Here is a 17,303-nt window from a genome sequence, read left to right as displayed (position 1 = left end):
CCTTTGGCCACACACTCGCTGTTTCATACCTTTCTTTAGGGTGTCCGACATATGGTACCTCTAGGGTGGGCTCTGTTGCCGCCTTGGGATCTCAAATTGGTGCTTTTAGCTCTACAGCAGCCTCCCTTTTGAACATATTCAGTAGATTCCCTTGCTTAAGCTGTCCCAGTAGGTGGCCTTTTTGGTGGCTGTCACCTCTGCGCACAGGGTGTCAGAACTGGCGGTGTTATACTGTGATTCACAGGGATGAGGTGGTTCTTCACCCCTGTCCATCGTTTCTTTCAAGGTTGTCTTTTTTTTCATTTGAATAAAGACATTGGGACGGATTTACTAAAACTGGAGAGTGTAAAATCTGGTGCAGCTGTGCATGGTAGCCAATTGGCTTCTAACTTCAGTTCATTCAATTAAGCTTTGACAAAAATACCTGGAAGAGGATCGGTTTCTTTGCAAAGCTGCACCAGATTTTGCACACTCCAATTTTAGTAAATCAACCTCCATGTGTTGCCTTCCCTGTGTCCCAGGCCTAAACATCCAAAGGAAATTGCCTTGGGTGGGGTCTGGGCAATTAGGTTGTACCTGGCAGCTATGGAGTGTTTCAGGAAGTCCAGACTCTTTGTGCTCACAGACAGATTTTCAAAAAGGGTTGCCCGCTTCCTCTGCGACCATTTCCAGATGGATCAGACAGTGCCTCCTGGGCTTTCTATCCACATCAGTGATGCAGGTTTGCAAGGCGGCCACCTGGTCATCGGTGCACACTTTTACAAAATTTTATAAAGTGGATGTGTTATCTGCGGATCCTTCTTTTGGCTGCAAGGTTTTGCAGGCTGCAGTTTAAGAGGACTTGATTTCCTTGAGGGTGTATTCTTTGTTTCAGGTCTCCAGTTGTTTGGTTGAGCCCCTGTTGCCTGGTTGGCTAATGTTTAGCCTTGGGAATTTTTTTTGTTTTTCCGACCACTTATGTTTAACGCTGCTTTGGGACATCCCAATGGTTATGAATACCAGGAGCAGTGTTCGTCAATGAACGAAAGAGAAAATGGGATTTTTTTACTGTAAAATCCTCCTTATGTTCATTGACGGACACAGCACCCACCTCTCTGTGGAGTTACTAGTCTCCTGACACTGCTTGTGACAAAACTGAGTGGCTATAGCAGAGAGAGGGAGTACACCCCCCTGGGACTGCCCATGCGTGTAGCCAGAATTTTCTGCCTAGTGTCCCACTCCTGTAGGGGGCAGTATAACCCAATGGGTATGAATACCAGGAGCTGTGTCTGTCAATGAACATCAGAGAAATGGATTTTACGGTATGTCAAATCCCCATTTTTTTTTTTTTTTGGTCAGTTGAAAATGAAAAATGTTTTATATAGCTGGTTTGCTGTACAGACCAGGAGCTCCAGTTACACACATCTAGCTGAATGAGTCATGAATGAATGAGAGAAGAGTCATGCTCCCTTTATCCATTTCTAGTGGAGAGCATGCCTTCTAGGTCTAAAGCCTGCAAAAGCAAACAAGTTGAAGATCTAGTGCAGGTCTTTCTTAGCAAAACTGCCTGGCATTTCACAGCCTGAAGCATGCACACATTCTAGAAGATGTTTATTGGTAAAATAAATAGAACATTTAAATACTGTAAAATATCAGTTTGTAAACTTCACAAATCTTAGTAAGACTGATGAGAAACTATCATAATTAAAATACAAAATAAGTAAACTTTTGGAAAAAATAAGTGAGTCCTACAAGCCATTTTTTTGAGCCTCTGGTTTGCTTTTATTAATGACAGCGTGGTTGTGTAGAGACCCTGTCACTACCTTTTATACAAAAAAAAGTCTCCGGCTTTTGAATGTCCACACAAGGAAAGCTTTACAGGTAAAAAACATACATAAAATGTGTGCACGTTGTCTTATGAGAAGATTGTTGTTAAAAGGAGTGGTCTGGTAACAGGGTCTCTTTTTGCAGCAGGATAAACTACCCCAACTTATCAGTACCTACCATAACAGTAGCCTGTAAACCAGATTTGCCTATTGAGACACTGTCTGGATTTACTGTTTACCTTGTGTAGTAATCTGTAGGGACTTTTTCCCCACATCTCCTTTTCAGTCTGCTTACTCATTCTGATCCCTTGAAGTAAAAGGATAGATCCACACTTTTTATTCATGGGCAAATATAAAGGTTTATCTGAGTTCTGAGCTGTCTGATGTGAGATGCACTTTCTGCCAGATGATCAAATCAAGCAGTCTGGAAATGAAATCAAATTGCGCAGTCTGAATACAGAATATTTTTCTGCTACCTAATTGCCCGGATATGCAGGTGGTTACAGGGAACTATTGTATTCATATAGGTGCATATACAGGATACAAGATGTCAGCAGCAGGTGGCGATGTAGATAAGTTGCTGTTCAGGGAAAAGCACATGCTTTTTATTATGAGTGGTCACTACTATAGCATGTCAGTTTATAGGATTATCAAATAAAAATGTATGCAAGGCGCATGACGTAATACTGTTTTTTTTCTATGCTTTCTAGGCACTCAGCCACTAAAGGAATCGTCGTTGCCATGGTGTGCACTTTCTTTGATGCATTCAACGTCCCTGTATTTTGGCCTATCCTCGTCATGTATTTTATCATGCTCTTCTGCATAACCATGAAGAGACAAATAAAGGTAAGTTTTTTTTATTTTTATTTATTTATTTATTTTTTTTTATACCCAAAACCAAAAATGTAATATGTTGCAGTTTAGCATGTGGTGGCTGTATCATTTTTCTTCTGCTTTTTTCCCTGTTTTCACCTGGTAATCTGGCAATCCTTTACGCTGGATGAATTAGCACAGGGACCTTTGCACAACAGCATTCAGTCTGGGGGGAAGGTAATGTTAGTTGTACTAGCAGAATTGAAGCCAGACTTTAGCTAAAACTTTAAAAGCAGAAACAGCAATTTTTTTTTTCTTTCCGAGGTAAAGGTTTTACAGAAATAAAAGCTGATCATTGTAAGCACCCCTGTCAGTGTTAAATGGTTTGTCTCATCTCTGTAACGGATACAGTCTGCTGGGGACTAGTGCTTTTTAAAAATACCAGACTTACCGGCTGAATCCCAAGGTGAAAAGAAAGAAAAGGGTAGGCAGCCATCACATCTAAGAACGGGTAAACTGCAATATAAGGTTTGCTTTTGGGTTTAATACCATTTTAGTTATATACAATATGACTTATGTATATATTTTGGCATTCATTGTCTCCTAGGTTAAAAGGCCTAGCCTGCAAAGAGAAACCATTAATACCTGCTCTGCCATCAGTCCTTCACTCTGTCACAAAGCTAAGCCTCCAGAAGACTCTCCTGTGTTCATTCTGGGTTACAACATCAGCTCTGTGGTTCCAGCTTCTGGGCAATATGTTACTACAAGACACAGTAACCCATGGACCTGTGGATGGAACCACAGCACTTGCAGGGGGGTCATTGCTTCAATACTTGCATAAGTAGCTATCAGACTCTAATTTTTGAGCTAATCGGAAGTACAGGTGGAGGGACAAGTATTACCTGTTCTTTTTACAGGCTTGGCTTTTTTAAAAACTGGAATTTTGACTTGTCTATAAAATCTATTTCTTGGAGTACAGGACATAGATGCACCACCTGCAGGTGGTTGAAAAGTAGCAAAAAGACAGGAAGTCCCTTCTTATAAAACCCTTTCATTTAGGAAGGTCTTTAGTTTTGTAGGAAGCCATACACCCCAACACAGAGCTGAGGTGTCTGTGTCCCTTGATGTACTCCAAGAAATGGATTTTACAGGTAAGTAAAAAAACAATTTTCCTTTATCGTACATCACGGGACACAGCAGCTCTATTATCCCTTACTCCGAAATGTCCCAAAGCAGTTCTCATGAGGGGAGGGTGACAGTGCAAAGACCGACAAGCCCTCTGTGTGTCCTACATTGACATGGTAGAGTCTTATAAATGTGTCAACCAAAGACCATATTGCAGCCTTGCAGACCCGAACCACTGAAGCTTAATGACAGATAGCCCAGGAGGTATTCACACATCCCCAGAAAAGGCGAATTCCTTATTTTCAAACCATAAACTTGAGAGAAGCTGACCAATCCAATGAGAAATGGTAGTCTTTGCAGCGTGATCCTTCTCTAGTCCTTTGGAAAGGACATGTGGTCCAATTGCCTGATTCTTTCTGTTAGACTATCTTTAGTCTTTCTTAGACAATCTAAAGTGTGAAGAACCTTGTTCCCCAGCAACAGAGCCTAGAACAAAAAGAAGGCAAACAGTGTCCTGGTTGAGGTTGAAAGCCAAGGACGATAAACCATCTTGTCAAGGTGAAGTATCAGAAATGGCCTCTTTTAAGAAAGAGCTGCCAGCTAGAGTTGGGCGAACGGCTTTGCCCAAGCATGAATTTGTGCCGAAAGTTGTCTGTTTGCCCGTTCGTCAAACACCTGAATAATCGGGGCTTTCGACCATTTGTTCGGCCCTCCGTATGACCACAATGCACTACAATGCGACACAGTGCATTGGAAATCCTGATTTGGCTGAAGTAATGAAAGCTTTACCCAATCAGGGCACAGAGCACTGTCCACCATAATTGAAGAAAGTAATAACTCCAATGTCCAATTGTGGCTCATTGCTTTTGGTCCTGCCCCAGTGCCCACACTATGAAAATATTCTCCCCATAGTGGCCATATGCAGTGTGATATTGGCATGGAGAGAGATCAAACAGGGCTCTGTTCAGTGCTACTAGCGAGTTTGTGTGCTCTAGTCCTTCTATTGTCTGTGTAGAATATCAGTTTAGTGTGACCCTAATGATAGTTCCGTGTGAGTGTAGTGTGACCATTCATTTTGACTTTAGTGTCAGTTTAATTTCTCAGGGCAGGTTTCCTGCAGTATATATCAGTGTTACTGCACTTTTAATGCAGTATATTTGAGTGTGTTAGTGCACGTTTAGCGCAGTATGTGTGTATGTATATATATATATATATATATATATATATATATATATATATATATATATATATATATATATAATCAGTGCTTTAGTGCACGTTTAGCACAGTATACAGTGAGGGAAGAAGTATTTGATCCTCTGCTTATTTTGTATGTTTGCCCACTGACAAAGAAATGATCAGTCTGTTATTTTCATGGTAGGCTTTTTTTAACAGTGAGAGATAGAATAACAAAAAATGCAGAAAAACGCATTTCAAAAAAGTTATAAATTGGCATTTTAATGAGTGAAATAAGTATTTGACCCCTTTGCAAAACATGACTTAGTTCTTGGTGGCAATCACAGAGGTCAGACGTTTCTTGTAGTTGGCCACCAGGTTTGCACACATCTCGGGAGAGATTTTGTCCCACTCCTCTTTGCAGATCCTCCCCAAGTCATTAAGGTTTCTAGGCTGACATTTAGTAATTCGAACCTTCAGCTCCCTTAACATATTTCCTATTGAATTAAGGTCTGGAGCCTGGCTAGGGCACTCCAGGACCTTAATGTGCTTCTTCTTGAGCCACTCCTTTGTTGCCTTGGCCTTGTGTTTTGGGTCATTGTCATGCTGGAATACCCAATCACAACCCATTTTCAATGCCCTGCTGAGGGAAGGAGGTTCTCACCCAAGATTTGATGGTACATTGCCCTGTCCATCGTCCCTTTGATGTGGTGAAGTTGTCCTGTCCCCTCAGCAGAAAAACACCCCCAAAGCATAATGTTTCCACCTCCATGTTTGACAGTGGGGATGGTGTTCTTGGGGTCATAGGAAGCATTCCCCCTCCTCCAAATACGGCAAGTTGAGTTGATGCCAAATAGCTCTATTTTGGTCTCATCTAAACATAACACTTTCACCCACTTCTCCTCTGAATCATTCAGATGTTCATGAGTAAACCTCAGTCGGGCCCATACATGTGCTTTCTTGAGCAGGGGGACCCTGCGGGCGCTGCAGGATTTCAGTTCCTCACAGCGTAGTGTTACCAACTGTTTTCTTGGTGACTATGGTCCCAGCTGCCTTGAGATCATTGACAAGATTCTCCGGTATAGTTTTGGGCTGATACCTCACTGTTCTCATGATCATTGAAACTCTTGCATGGAGCCCCAGACCGAGCGAGATTGACAGTTATTTTGTGTTTCTTCCATTTGCAAATAATTGCAAACTGTTGTCACCCTCTCACCAAGCTGCTTAGCAATGTTCTTGTAGCCCATTCCAGCCTTGTGTAGGTCTACAATCTTGTCCCTGACATCCTTGGACAGCTCTTTGGTCTTGGCCATGGTGGAGAGATTGGAATCTGATTGGCTGCTTCTGTGGACAGGTGTCTTTTATTCAGGTAACAAGCTGAGATTAGGAGCACTCCCTTTAAGAGAGTGCTCCTAATTTCAGCTTGTTGCCTGAATAGAAGACGCCTACCTGGTAGTCAGAAATCTTGCTGATTGATAGGGGATCAAATACTTTTCTCTATCGTTCTTTGACGGACGCAGTCCACTGATCCATATCGGTAGGGTTATACTGCCCCCTACAGGAGTAGAACACTAGGCAGAAAAAAAGTTCTGGCTATGCCTATGGGCAGTACCGGGGGGTACACCCTCTCTTCCTGCATAGGATGTCAGTTTTCATCTGCCTAGTCAGGAGTAAGGACCTAGTTCCTTGCTGGGATCTTTGGTCCTGGCATTTAAATATTTTTTATGTAGAATTTTTTTAGCTAGCTTTTTTCTGCGGAATTTCTTCCTGTGAGATCTTCAAGCAACTACGCCGGACTAAGCGACGGGCTGGATATCTAGATTCAGCGGTCACCCCAGTCTGGCCATTGAGTGCTTGCAGGCCTTAGCTCTGCACTGAGTCGGCCGCGACATAGTCCCACTGGACGGGACTGGCCCCGCGAGTTAAGTCGAGCCACGTCGCACACGACAGGGTCTAGGCCTATGTCGCAGCGTTCCTATTTAGCCCACAGCCCCCACACTTCGGTGGAGGAGGGTCCTGTCAGGAGATGGCGCCTGCCTGTGTTCCTGGTACGGTGAGTAAACCTCCCCCCCCTGGTGGATTTTGGGGTGGACGCGGGCCCCTCCCTGGGATGATCGGACCCTCACACTCCTGGGTTTCCCTCTGTCCTGTTGTGCCCCCTTCCCCTCCCCCGCCTCCCCTCCATGTGGGGGACTGTTTGGGGCTGGGACCTTGTTTGCAGGCCGCATGGGGGGTCAGGGAGTGCGCCGATCGTGCGGGGGGGGGGGTCCTCGGTGGGTTCCTTCAGCTGGATGGTGTTGGGAGGGCTGGTGGGGGGGTTCCCTTGTTGGTCCTGGTTACCGCGTTCCCGTTCCGCCACCATTTTCTTGTAGCCTCGTCTGCTTCTATGAAGGCGGCCATCTTGGTTCATCTGTTTTCGGCCATTTTGCAGTGGATTCTTTGCTGTGAAGGCTGGTGGGTGTGCCTGGAGGCATTTTTTTTAGTGGGAGGAGCCCCTCCCTTCACCCTGGGCAGCTTCCTGGCTCACTTCCTTTCACTGAGCCGTCGCTGATACCTCCCTAATCCGATTTGCTTATCTGGGAACAGTGAGTTACTGAGGGTAGTCTCTCTCTCTCTCTCTGTGGGGGTTCATTGGTGCGTGCCGGACCTCCGGGGAGTGCTATGGGGCTGCTCTTTTAAAAAAAAAATATTTTTTTTTTTTTTTTGCAAATTTTGCTGGCGGGTTCTTCTGGTTCAGTATATACCCTGCAGGCCATGTGTCCCCACCTGACCCCCTCACGGAGGCCGCAGGGCCTTTCGGTTCTCCACTGTCCATCAATGCATTTTCAGCGGTTCGGGAAGCATTTGGGCCCGGGTGGAGGTGGCTTTGAGAGGGCGCGGTACGCTGAAACGTTTCCCCACCTACCCCTGCCTCATCTGATGTCTCGGATTCTGAGTCTGACTCAGCCGCTGCGGACGGGGGCATCCCTGCCGGGTCTGTTACCTCGTGCTCTGTCTCCTCGGATCATGTGGATGACCTTTCTACCTCCCCTGCCGCGCATGATACAGGCACTGGTGGATACACTTTTTTTTTCGGTGCGTGACACCCTGCAATTTGGAGGACGCAGCGGTGGCTGCGCCTGGGGTTCAGGTGGCATCTGCCACTCGCATGCCAACCGGAGCAGCTTAATTTGCTAGCATGCTCATGAAGAATGGGACCGCCTGCGACGTTCCTCTGGGGTGTCTAAGCGGCTGCTAGAGGTTACCCTTTTGAGGAGTCTCTAGTAAAGTGGACTGTTCCGCCTAAGGTGGACCTACCTTTTTCCGGTGGAGGAATCCCCGTCCTTTAAGGACCTGGGGGATAGGATGGCGCCGGCTATGGCCCGTGATCTGTACTCCCTGGCCGGGTCTGCACTGAGAACAGTGTTTGATTGCCATTGCCACGCAGACTCTGCCTGATGGGCGGAGTTCCAATGCTGTGACTTGGTGGGGAGCGAGTCCCTCCTACCCTGGGGGAGCTGTTGGACCAGCTGGCACATGCTGTGCTGGACATGACTCCTTTATTGGGTCACCTGTCTGTTTTGGCGGTGGTTGTTCGGTGTATACTTGCCCAGAGTGTTGGTCTGTGGATCAAACTTCTAAGAAGGCCTTAATGGCTTAATGGCTCTCCCTTTTCAGGGGGATCACCTGCTTGGCACTACCCTGGATGACATTATGTAAGGGTCTCATGAGGGGCGGGGGAACGAGTGCTTTTCTTCCACAGGCTAACAAGGGTAAGGGCCTTCACCGCAGATGGAGGTCCCTCCTTTTCGGCTCACTAACAGTTTCTTCGTCCCTCTTGGACAATTGATGTGACGAAGTCCTTCAAGACTTCCTCGGGTGGTTCCAAATTACCCTGGTCTGAGGAACAAGAGATCATTTTTTTTCCAGACCTGCGGACGAGGCCTACTCAGCCTGAAGGTCGTCCTCACCCATATATGGGGTGGGGGGGCGTCTTTGCCGGTTCTTGGACCTACAGCTGGGTTCAGGAGGTCATGCGGTCCAGTTGCAAGATCGAGTTTCGATCCGTTTTTTCCAGTAAGGTTTTCCTTTCCAATGTCCGGCTGTCCCCGGATCTCTTACAGATGCTCTATGGGGCAGTTCAGGCTCTGGTTCGACAAGGCTGGTATCTGTTCGCGCAATGGTGGCTTCCCTACATCAGGGGGATTCCTGGCCTCCATAGACATCAAAGATGCCTACCTTCACATCCAGTGTTGTGCAGGACACCAACGGGTTCTCAGTTTTTTGCCGTGGAGAAGGATCTCTATCAGTTTGTGGTGTTGCCCCTTGGTCTCGCTTCTGCTCCTCGGGTCTTCACAAGGTGTTGGCTCCAGGCCCTGGCGCTATTGCGGCAGCGGGGTGTATCAGTCCTGGGTTCTTGGCCGATCTGCTTCTCCGTGTGGAGTCCCCTACGGTGCTGACGATGAATTTGGAAGTCACCATGAACACTCTAGAGGAGTTTGGGTGGGTTCTGAACCTTCAGAAGTCATCCCTGGTCCCTTCCATGAGATTGGACTATCTGGGCCTGACTTTGGACTCGTCCTCAGTCAGGGTGTTTATCCGTCAAGGGAAAAAACTCTTGGAACTTCAGACTGCGGTTCAACAGGTACCGTCCAGCACATGGTTGTCCCTTCAGACCTGCATGCAAGTCCTGGGACCGATGGTGTCGTCTTTCAGAGGGTCCCTTTCGCTTAATCCATCTTGAGGGTCCCCCAGAAGGCAATCCTTCTCAAATGGGACTAGACTCCAAACTCTCTGGACACTCGGATCCGGCTGAGCCAGGTATCCAGGGAGTCTTGATCTGGAATCCTTCCTCCCCTTTTTACTGGACAATTGTCACTGTGGATGCAAGCTTGTCCAGGTGGGGAGGAGTCCTCAGCAGGTTCTCTGCTTGGGGAGTATGGTCCCTGGAGGATCCAGGTTACCGATCAATGTCCTGGAGCGGAGAGCGATCCGGATTTGCCTAGTTCACTGGACCGGGCACCTGCGGCTGTCTAGTGCACGTTCATTCGGAATATGCCATGACTGTGGCTTATGTCATTCACCTAGGGGGAACCAAGGGTGTCCTTGTGGTTTTGGAAGTGACAAGCATTCTTTGTTGGGAAGAGCGCCTTGTTCCAGCTCTCCCTGTTGTTCCCTTTTCAGGTGTGGAAAATTGGCAGGCGGACTGCCTCAGTCAACAGGTCTTGGATGCAGGGAAATGGCCCCTTCATCCAGAGGTGTTCCAACAGTTGTGTCTTTGTTGGGGCACTCCAGCCATGGATCTGTTGGCGTCGCATCTACAGGATAGTGCCAAGGTTTGTGGCCCACACCCGGGACTTTCTGGTGGCACCATGGGTTCTGTCGTAGGCAAGAACTTATGTTAAGTTCAACGTAAACGATGCAGAGAAGTTTAGCAAGGATGATGCCGGCATAGTTGTGTGTGAGCGATCACAATTGGGCCAAGGTCCGCATCGGCTGCTTTCTGCCTTTCCTCCTGTCACGTTGCTGTCAAGTCTTCTTCGCAGGATCAAGGCAGAAGGGATTCCGGTCATTCTTGTGGCGCCGGACTGGCCTTGCCGAGGTTGGTACGCTGACCTGGTTAGGCTAGCCACAGGCGCTTCTTGGATACTTCCTCTCAGGGAGGATTTATTGTCTACAGGGCCAATCTTCCATTCTGCTTTACAGTCGCTGGCTTTGTCGGATTGGCTGTTGAAATCCAGGTGCTGTAGGGCAGGGAATTGTCTGCTTCAGTGAGTCCCACCCTACTTAATGCGCGGGAAGCGACTTCTAGGATGATTTTTCATCGTACGAGAAAGTCGTATATTGCGTGGTGTGAGTCTCTTTGGGCTCCCCCTCGCTCTTACTCAGTGGCCCGGATTTTGGCTCTCCTTCAACGGGGAGTTGATTAAAAGTTGGCCTTGCGTAATACCTGCAAGGGTCAGGTTTCGGCTTGGCAGTTTTCTTCCAAAGGCCGTTTGCCGCCCATTCCCTGGTGCAAAACTTCTTCCAGGGGGTGTGACACTTGGTACTTCCAGTGCGACCTCCGTCACCAACTGGGGACCTTGATTTGGTGCAGTCGGTTCTTCAAGAACCTCCTTTTGCAAGTATTTGGGGGTATACCCTGCCTACCTTTTTTACAGAAGGTGGCCTTCTTGGTTGCTGTCACTCTGCGCGCAGGGTGTCGGCCCTGGCGACATTGTCCTCTCATGCTCACGATATGTTGGTTCATGGAGACAAGTGGTTCTTCGCCCCGGATGCGTCCTTCCCTCTGAAGGTGGTGTCTAGTGTTGATGGATTGGACAGACGGTGGTGCTGGCTTATTCAATTGAGGGTCAGTGCCTACCTTTCCCTATTTTGGCACATTTCTACTCAGGCGCTGAGTCCTGGGCTTTTCGCCAAACAGGCCTCTGTGCTTCAGGTTGCAAGGCGGCTACCTGGTCGTCGGTTTACACCTTTACCAATTTTTATAAGGTGGATGTGCTGGCATCTGCAGATGCTTATTTTTGGCTGCAAAGTTTTGCTGGCTGCTGTCTGGGGGGCTTTTGGCCTTCCTTGAGGCTGTTTGTTTCAGGTGGGACTCATCTTTTTGTTCTGATGAGTCCTATGCTGCCTGGTTGGCTGTGTTTAGCCTTGGGGACTTGTTCTTTTCTGCTGTTCCCACCCCTCATTTTATGGCACTGCTTTGGGACCTCCCTACTGATATGGATCAGAGGACTGCGTCCGTCAATGAACGATAGAGAAAACTGGATTTTTGACTTACCGTAAAAATCCTTTTCTCAAGTTCATTGATGGACGCAGTACCCGTCCCTCTTTTTTGAGTTGGGTTGGTGTTACTTTTCTGACAAAACTGACTTCCTATGCAGGAAGAGAGGGGGTGTACCGTCCAGGACTGCCTATAGGCGTAGGCAGAACTTTTTCTTTTCTGCGTAGTGTCCTACTCATGTAGGTGGCAGTAAAACCCTACGGATATGGATCAGAGGACTGCGTCCATCAATGAACTGAAGAGAAAAGGATTTTACCTTAAGTCAAAAATCCAGTTATTTCATTCATTAAAATGCAAATCAATTTATAACTTTTTTGAAATGCGTCTTTCACAAAGTAAAGAGAGCTCCTTAATACACACCCAGCAAAAAAAAAAAAAAATTGATAGGGGTTTTTGAGTTAACAAGAACAATAATTCTGCCAGATGATTCTAATAATAATAATGAACTTTTTTCTTGTCTTGTAGCACATGATTAAATACAGATACATCCCATTCACACACGGGAAACGGAAGTACAAAGGAAAGGAAGAAACCGGCAAGCCATTCTCCAGTTAAAAGAAACTGTCACCTTCTTTTTGACTTTCTTATGTAAAAATTAAACCTACAAAAAAAAAAAAAAAAAATGAAAAACAGTTTTGAGCCATTGTAACAATGCCTTTTTATCCACATAAGCATCGATGTTTTTAATCCATGGCAGTGCACCTTTTCTTTGTAAAGATGTACTTGCTGTTCAGTTGCACAGAGTAGTATCTCAGAGTTCCTGCTAAGTGTGCACAGATCAGTGCTGAAGTGGAACAGATGACTCTTTACACTCAGATTTTAAAGTGAACCGGTCACTTAGCAGCAGACTAGAACAGAGCCTGTAAAAAAAAAAACTATGTGTAAAGATTTTTCTTCCTGGCTGCATACTGGTCCTGAGGTGGTAAAGCTGATAGTGACATTGTTACAGCTAAAAAAAATCTTTAAAAGAAAAAGTCTATGCAAAAGATTCAAATATTTACCTGTCAGTTGGGTGGGGAGACATACCTTTATTCTCCTACAGAGCTGCACTTCTGGGTGCCTAAAAATCTGTTGTGTGCTGTGATTACCATGTCCTGTAGTGATGTAGGGGCCAGTGCATGGAACTACACAGCATCTGATGCTTGCATTAGTGTGTTGTTTGAAGTTTCTTCAGCCTCCATTGCAGGTGCTCTGCATGTGAGCAAAGTTAGGGCTCACCTGCTGCCTGACAGGCAGGTAGTATTGATTTTCTTTAGCAGGAAACTTTATTTTTAATATTTATTTAGCGGGGACCATGTAAAATTATTGCCCAGAATATGCAGGCCAAGCATAATTGCTTCATCCAAGGCTTAGCACATGGGTAGTTTGCTTTGAATGATGCATGGATAGAGGTTGGAAAAGGATAGATATGGCTTTCCAGGTATGAACATTTTTAGTGTATGTGTAAAGTTTAGCACCACTCTTTTTTTTTTTTTTTTTTTTTGTGCGTGCATGTGACTATAGCCGTTCTAGGAGTGCGGCTTACATCTGAATGCACTGGCGTGTTTTAGAAGGGATGATCAGATGCAGATAGAAAGCTAGAGGGAAACGCAAAGCAAAGAGCCTAAGCCAAATTTCTCTCATGTTCAAGTTTTAGGTGTAGTTCCTTCTTTGCCTCCCAAATGCAAACTTCACCCACAATTTCCACGGCTGCTACTGCTAACTTTACATCTAATAATACTGAAACTTCATAATGGTTTCCCTACCCCTTTCCAGCATGGTTTTTTTGTACTGCAAAGTGACCGGTATGTTTTGCTTATTTCACTCACACAGTAAATGCAGCCATCATTGGGTTTAAACCCCAGCGTGGATCAGAGCGGCTGCCTTCACTGTGTGTATCTGGATGGTTTGCTTCAAGCAAAATGGGGAACACTTTTTTTGTTTTTATTTAATATTGCTGTTAATATTTCCAATTTGAAAAGTGCTTATTTAGTTCTTCATCGGGCCTGGAGTAACTATTGGACATGCCATTCCTGCTGTTCTCCTGGATTTGGCATTTCTATGAGACTTTCCTTACGGGGGTGTCCAGTGTAGACTGATTTCACATGGTTTATTACCTGTACTCTCTCTAAGAGTTTACTGATCATATTTGATTAACTTCTCACTGAAGAAAACCTCTATAGTAATAATACTGGAGCTGCTGTGATATTTTTTTTTTCTTTTCTTCCATGCTTTTAAATTATCTTATATGGAATGCCTCCATCATCACAGATAAATTTATTTGAATGTCCCTGTACACAAAAAGCTTAAAGCAGACCTATACTTGGATTTCAAAGCTATGTTATCTGTCTTGCTGTAACAGATATATAAACAGAAGTATTGAAATTCTTACTCTTGCTTAAGAAAGCGGTACTCCAGGCACCCACTTATAGTCAGTCATGTGATCATTGCCTTGGCACAGACAATGAGGGCGCATTGTTCATGCAGCATACTTATTTGGCCAGCTCTGCATGAACTTCAGTCCACCTAGCTCCTGTTGCAAAAACAACATGATCAGTGTGCCAGCTTGACTGTCTATGGGAAAGCTGCATTTTGTCAAGCAAAAGTAAGTGTTTTTCAACTCTTAGGCTATTTTTATACGGCAGTTAGGCTGTTGACATATCTTTACTGTATGTTGGTATATGTCTGCTCTTAAGGAGAACGCAAATGAAAACCTAAATATACAAAAAGAAAAGCTATTAACCTGTGTCTGTTTTTTTGGAATCGTCCGAACATAAAAAATATTTTCTATAAAGATTTTGGCTGGTAGCAGGAAATCATGCTAATCTCTGGTGATGTCCTGCTTTTGTGGGCTTTAACAAACATGTTGGTCATAACACAATGCTTGATTGTAGTATCCTGAAGCAGTCCCTTTTAATTATTACCCATTCACAGTACTTTAGATGATTGTTGGGTGGCTGATTTCTTGGGGCTCAATTTTAATACCGGTTTCACAAAGCAACTTCCTAGCAATGTACTAAAATTGCAATTGCCTGCTTTCCTAATTAAGTTAATGAATTACAGTTGGTCTGACCAAGACTACACCAAGAGACATAAGATAGTACTTGCCAGATTCCTTTATATGAAAGTGTTCTCTTTAAATTTTGGAAGCTTTCTCTATCAGGAAGAAAAATCATGTTTGGAAAATACATGTGACCGTATCAGAAAATATCAAATTGAAGCCCCTAGGTACAGGGGATATGCATTTAGATTTGAATAATACTCTTCATCTAATAAATAATGGTAAATATCTCGGATGCAGGCTTCTCCCATTTTACATCGGATTTGTCTGTCCAGTACTGGGAAGTATTTCACTCTATAGTAGAGTTGGTAACCGTTCTATAATGTGCAGGTGCCTACTATCAAGACTTATCTTGCCAATCTGCCTGAAGTGGAACAGCATATTCCTTAAAGTAGTTGTAAACCTCTCACATGAAAAAGGAACGAAGCATATCCATCTACATTGTGTACTTGTGTCATTTCTGTCTGCTGCTTTGTTCCTTTATCAGCATGTCACTTCTGACAAGTTTTCCTGATCCCAAGAGAAAAATGTTGATGGGAGGGATTGACAGCCTCAGCTCTGTTACTGTGTGAAGGGGAGTGTGCCCATTCCCTCCAATCAGCTCTCAGAGCTTTCCTTACTGAGTTTTGCAGAGTGTAACTTAAGCTCTCTGCCCCCCCCCCTTTTTTTTTTTTTGGTACTCCGACATGCTGCATAAATTCAACATTTTGGATGTAAAGAAGAGAAGAATACAGATACAACTTATGTAGGAGGCTGTGTTTCTTCTCTGTGTATCACCCTAGGCCATTTTCTCACTGGGTATATGGAAGGGTGCACAACCACTTTAAGACAGCTATTCTATGTCTATTTGTTGCCTGGGCTCGTGCACGCCATGTTCATTGAACTATAGTATCTCACAAAAGTGAGTACACCCCCCCCCCCCCCCCCACATTTTTGTAATTATTTTATTCGATTTTTCATGTGACAACCCTGAAGAAATTTCACTTTGCTACAATGTAAAGTAGTAAGTCTTTAGCCTGTGCAACAGTGTAAATTTGCTGTCCCTTCAAAATAACTCCACACACAGCCATTAATGTCTAAACTGCTGGCAACAAAAGTGAGTATACACCTAAGTGAAAATGTCCAAATTGGGCCAAAAGTGTCAATATTTTGTGTGGCCACCATTATTTTCCAGCACTTCCCAGTTCACCAGAGCTTCACCGGTTGCCATTGGAATCCTCTTCCACCCCTCCATGATGACATCACAGAGTTGGTGGATGTTGGAGACCTTGCCATCCTTCACCTTCCGTGTGAGGATGCTCAATAGGGTTTGGGTCTGGAGACCTGCTTGGCCAGTCCATCACCTTTATCCTCAGCTTCTTTAGCAAGGCAGTGGTCAACTTGGAGGTGTGTTTGGGGTTGCTATCATGTTGGAATACTGCCCTGTGGCCCAGTCTCTGAAGTGAGGGGGGATCATGCTCTGCTTCAGTATGTCACAGTACATGTTGGCATTCATGGTCCCCTCAATGAACTGTGTAGCTCCCCAGTGGCGGCAGCACTCATGCAGCCCCAGACCATGATACTCCCACCACCATGCTTGACTGTAGGCAAGACACACTATTGTTTGTACTCCTCACCCAGTTGCATCCACACATGCTTGACACCATCTGAACCAAATAAGTTTATCTTGGTCTCACCAGACCACAGGACATGGTTCCAGTAGTCAACGTCCTTAGTCTGCTGGTCTTCAGCAAACTGTTTGCAGGCTTCTTGTGCATCATCTTTAGAAGAGGCTTTCTTATGGGACGACAGCCATGCAGACCGATTTTGATGCAGTATGCAGCGTATGGTCTGAGCACTGACAGGCTGACCCCCACCCTTTTAACCTACGCAGCAATGCTGGCAGCAATACGTCTATTTCCGAAAGACAACCTCTGGATATGATGCTAAGCATGTGCACCGAACTTCTTTGGTCAACTATGGCGAGGCCTGTTCTGAGTGGAACCTGTCCTGGTAAACCGCTGTATGGTCTTGGCCACCGTGCTGTAGCTCAGTTTCAGGGTCTTGGCAATCTTCCTATAGTCTAGGCCATCTTAATGTAGAGCAACAATTCTTTTTTTTTTCAGATCCTCAGAGAGTTCTTTGCTATGAGGGGCCATGTTGAACTTCCAGTAACCAGTATGAGAGAGTGATAACACCAAATTTTAACACACCCCTATTCACACCGGAAACCTTGTAACACTAACAAGTCACATGACACCGGGGAGGGAAAATGGCTATTTGGGCCCATGTTGGACATTTTCACTTAGGATGTACTCACTTTTGTTGCCAGCTGTTTAGGCATTAATGGCTGTGTGTGGCGTTATTTTGAGGGGACAGCAAATTTACACTGTTATACAAGCTGTACACTCACTACTTTACATTGTAGCAAAGTGTCATTTCTTAAGTGTTGTCACATGAAGATATAATAAAATATTTACAAAAATGTGAGGGGTGTACTCACTTTCGTGCGATACTGTATTTTACACAATGCAGGGACACACAGAAAACCATTGTTTTCCATGTGCACAGTTAGACCATACGGTTGCAATGCATAAAAAAT

General features: G+C 45.1%; 1 protein-coding gene across 2 annotated transcripts in view; it reads left to right on the top strand.

Moving 5' to 3' along the window:
• The window catches only part of RER1 (retention in endoplasmic reticulum sorting receptor 1), a 62,263-nt gene extending 49,910 nt beyond the window's left edge, over positions 1-12,353 (top strand). For both annotated transcript variants that reach the window (XM_082274420.1, XM_082274419.1), the window contains exons 6-7: positions 2,516-2,651; positions 12,148-12,353. In XM_082274420.1, the coding sequence (XP_082130546.1) occupies positions 2,516-2,651; positions 12,148-12,237 (226 nt within the window). In that variant the 3' untranslated portion in view covers positions 12,238-12,353. The remainder of the gene's footprint in view (positions 1-2,515; positions 2,652-12,147) is intronic.
• Positions 12,354-17,303: the final 4,950 nt, after the last annotated feature.

This window comes from Pelophylax lessonae (assembly GCF_965119305.1).
Source record: "Pelophylax lessonae genome assembly, chromosome: 12".
In the NCBI taxonomy this organism is placed as follows: domain Eukaryota; kingdom Metazoa; phylum Chordata; class Amphibia; order Anura; family Ranidae; genus Pelophylax; species Pelophylax lessonae.
The sequence above is the reverse complement of the archived record's forward strand: the minus strand, read 5'-3'. Positions and strand labels throughout refer to the sequence as shown.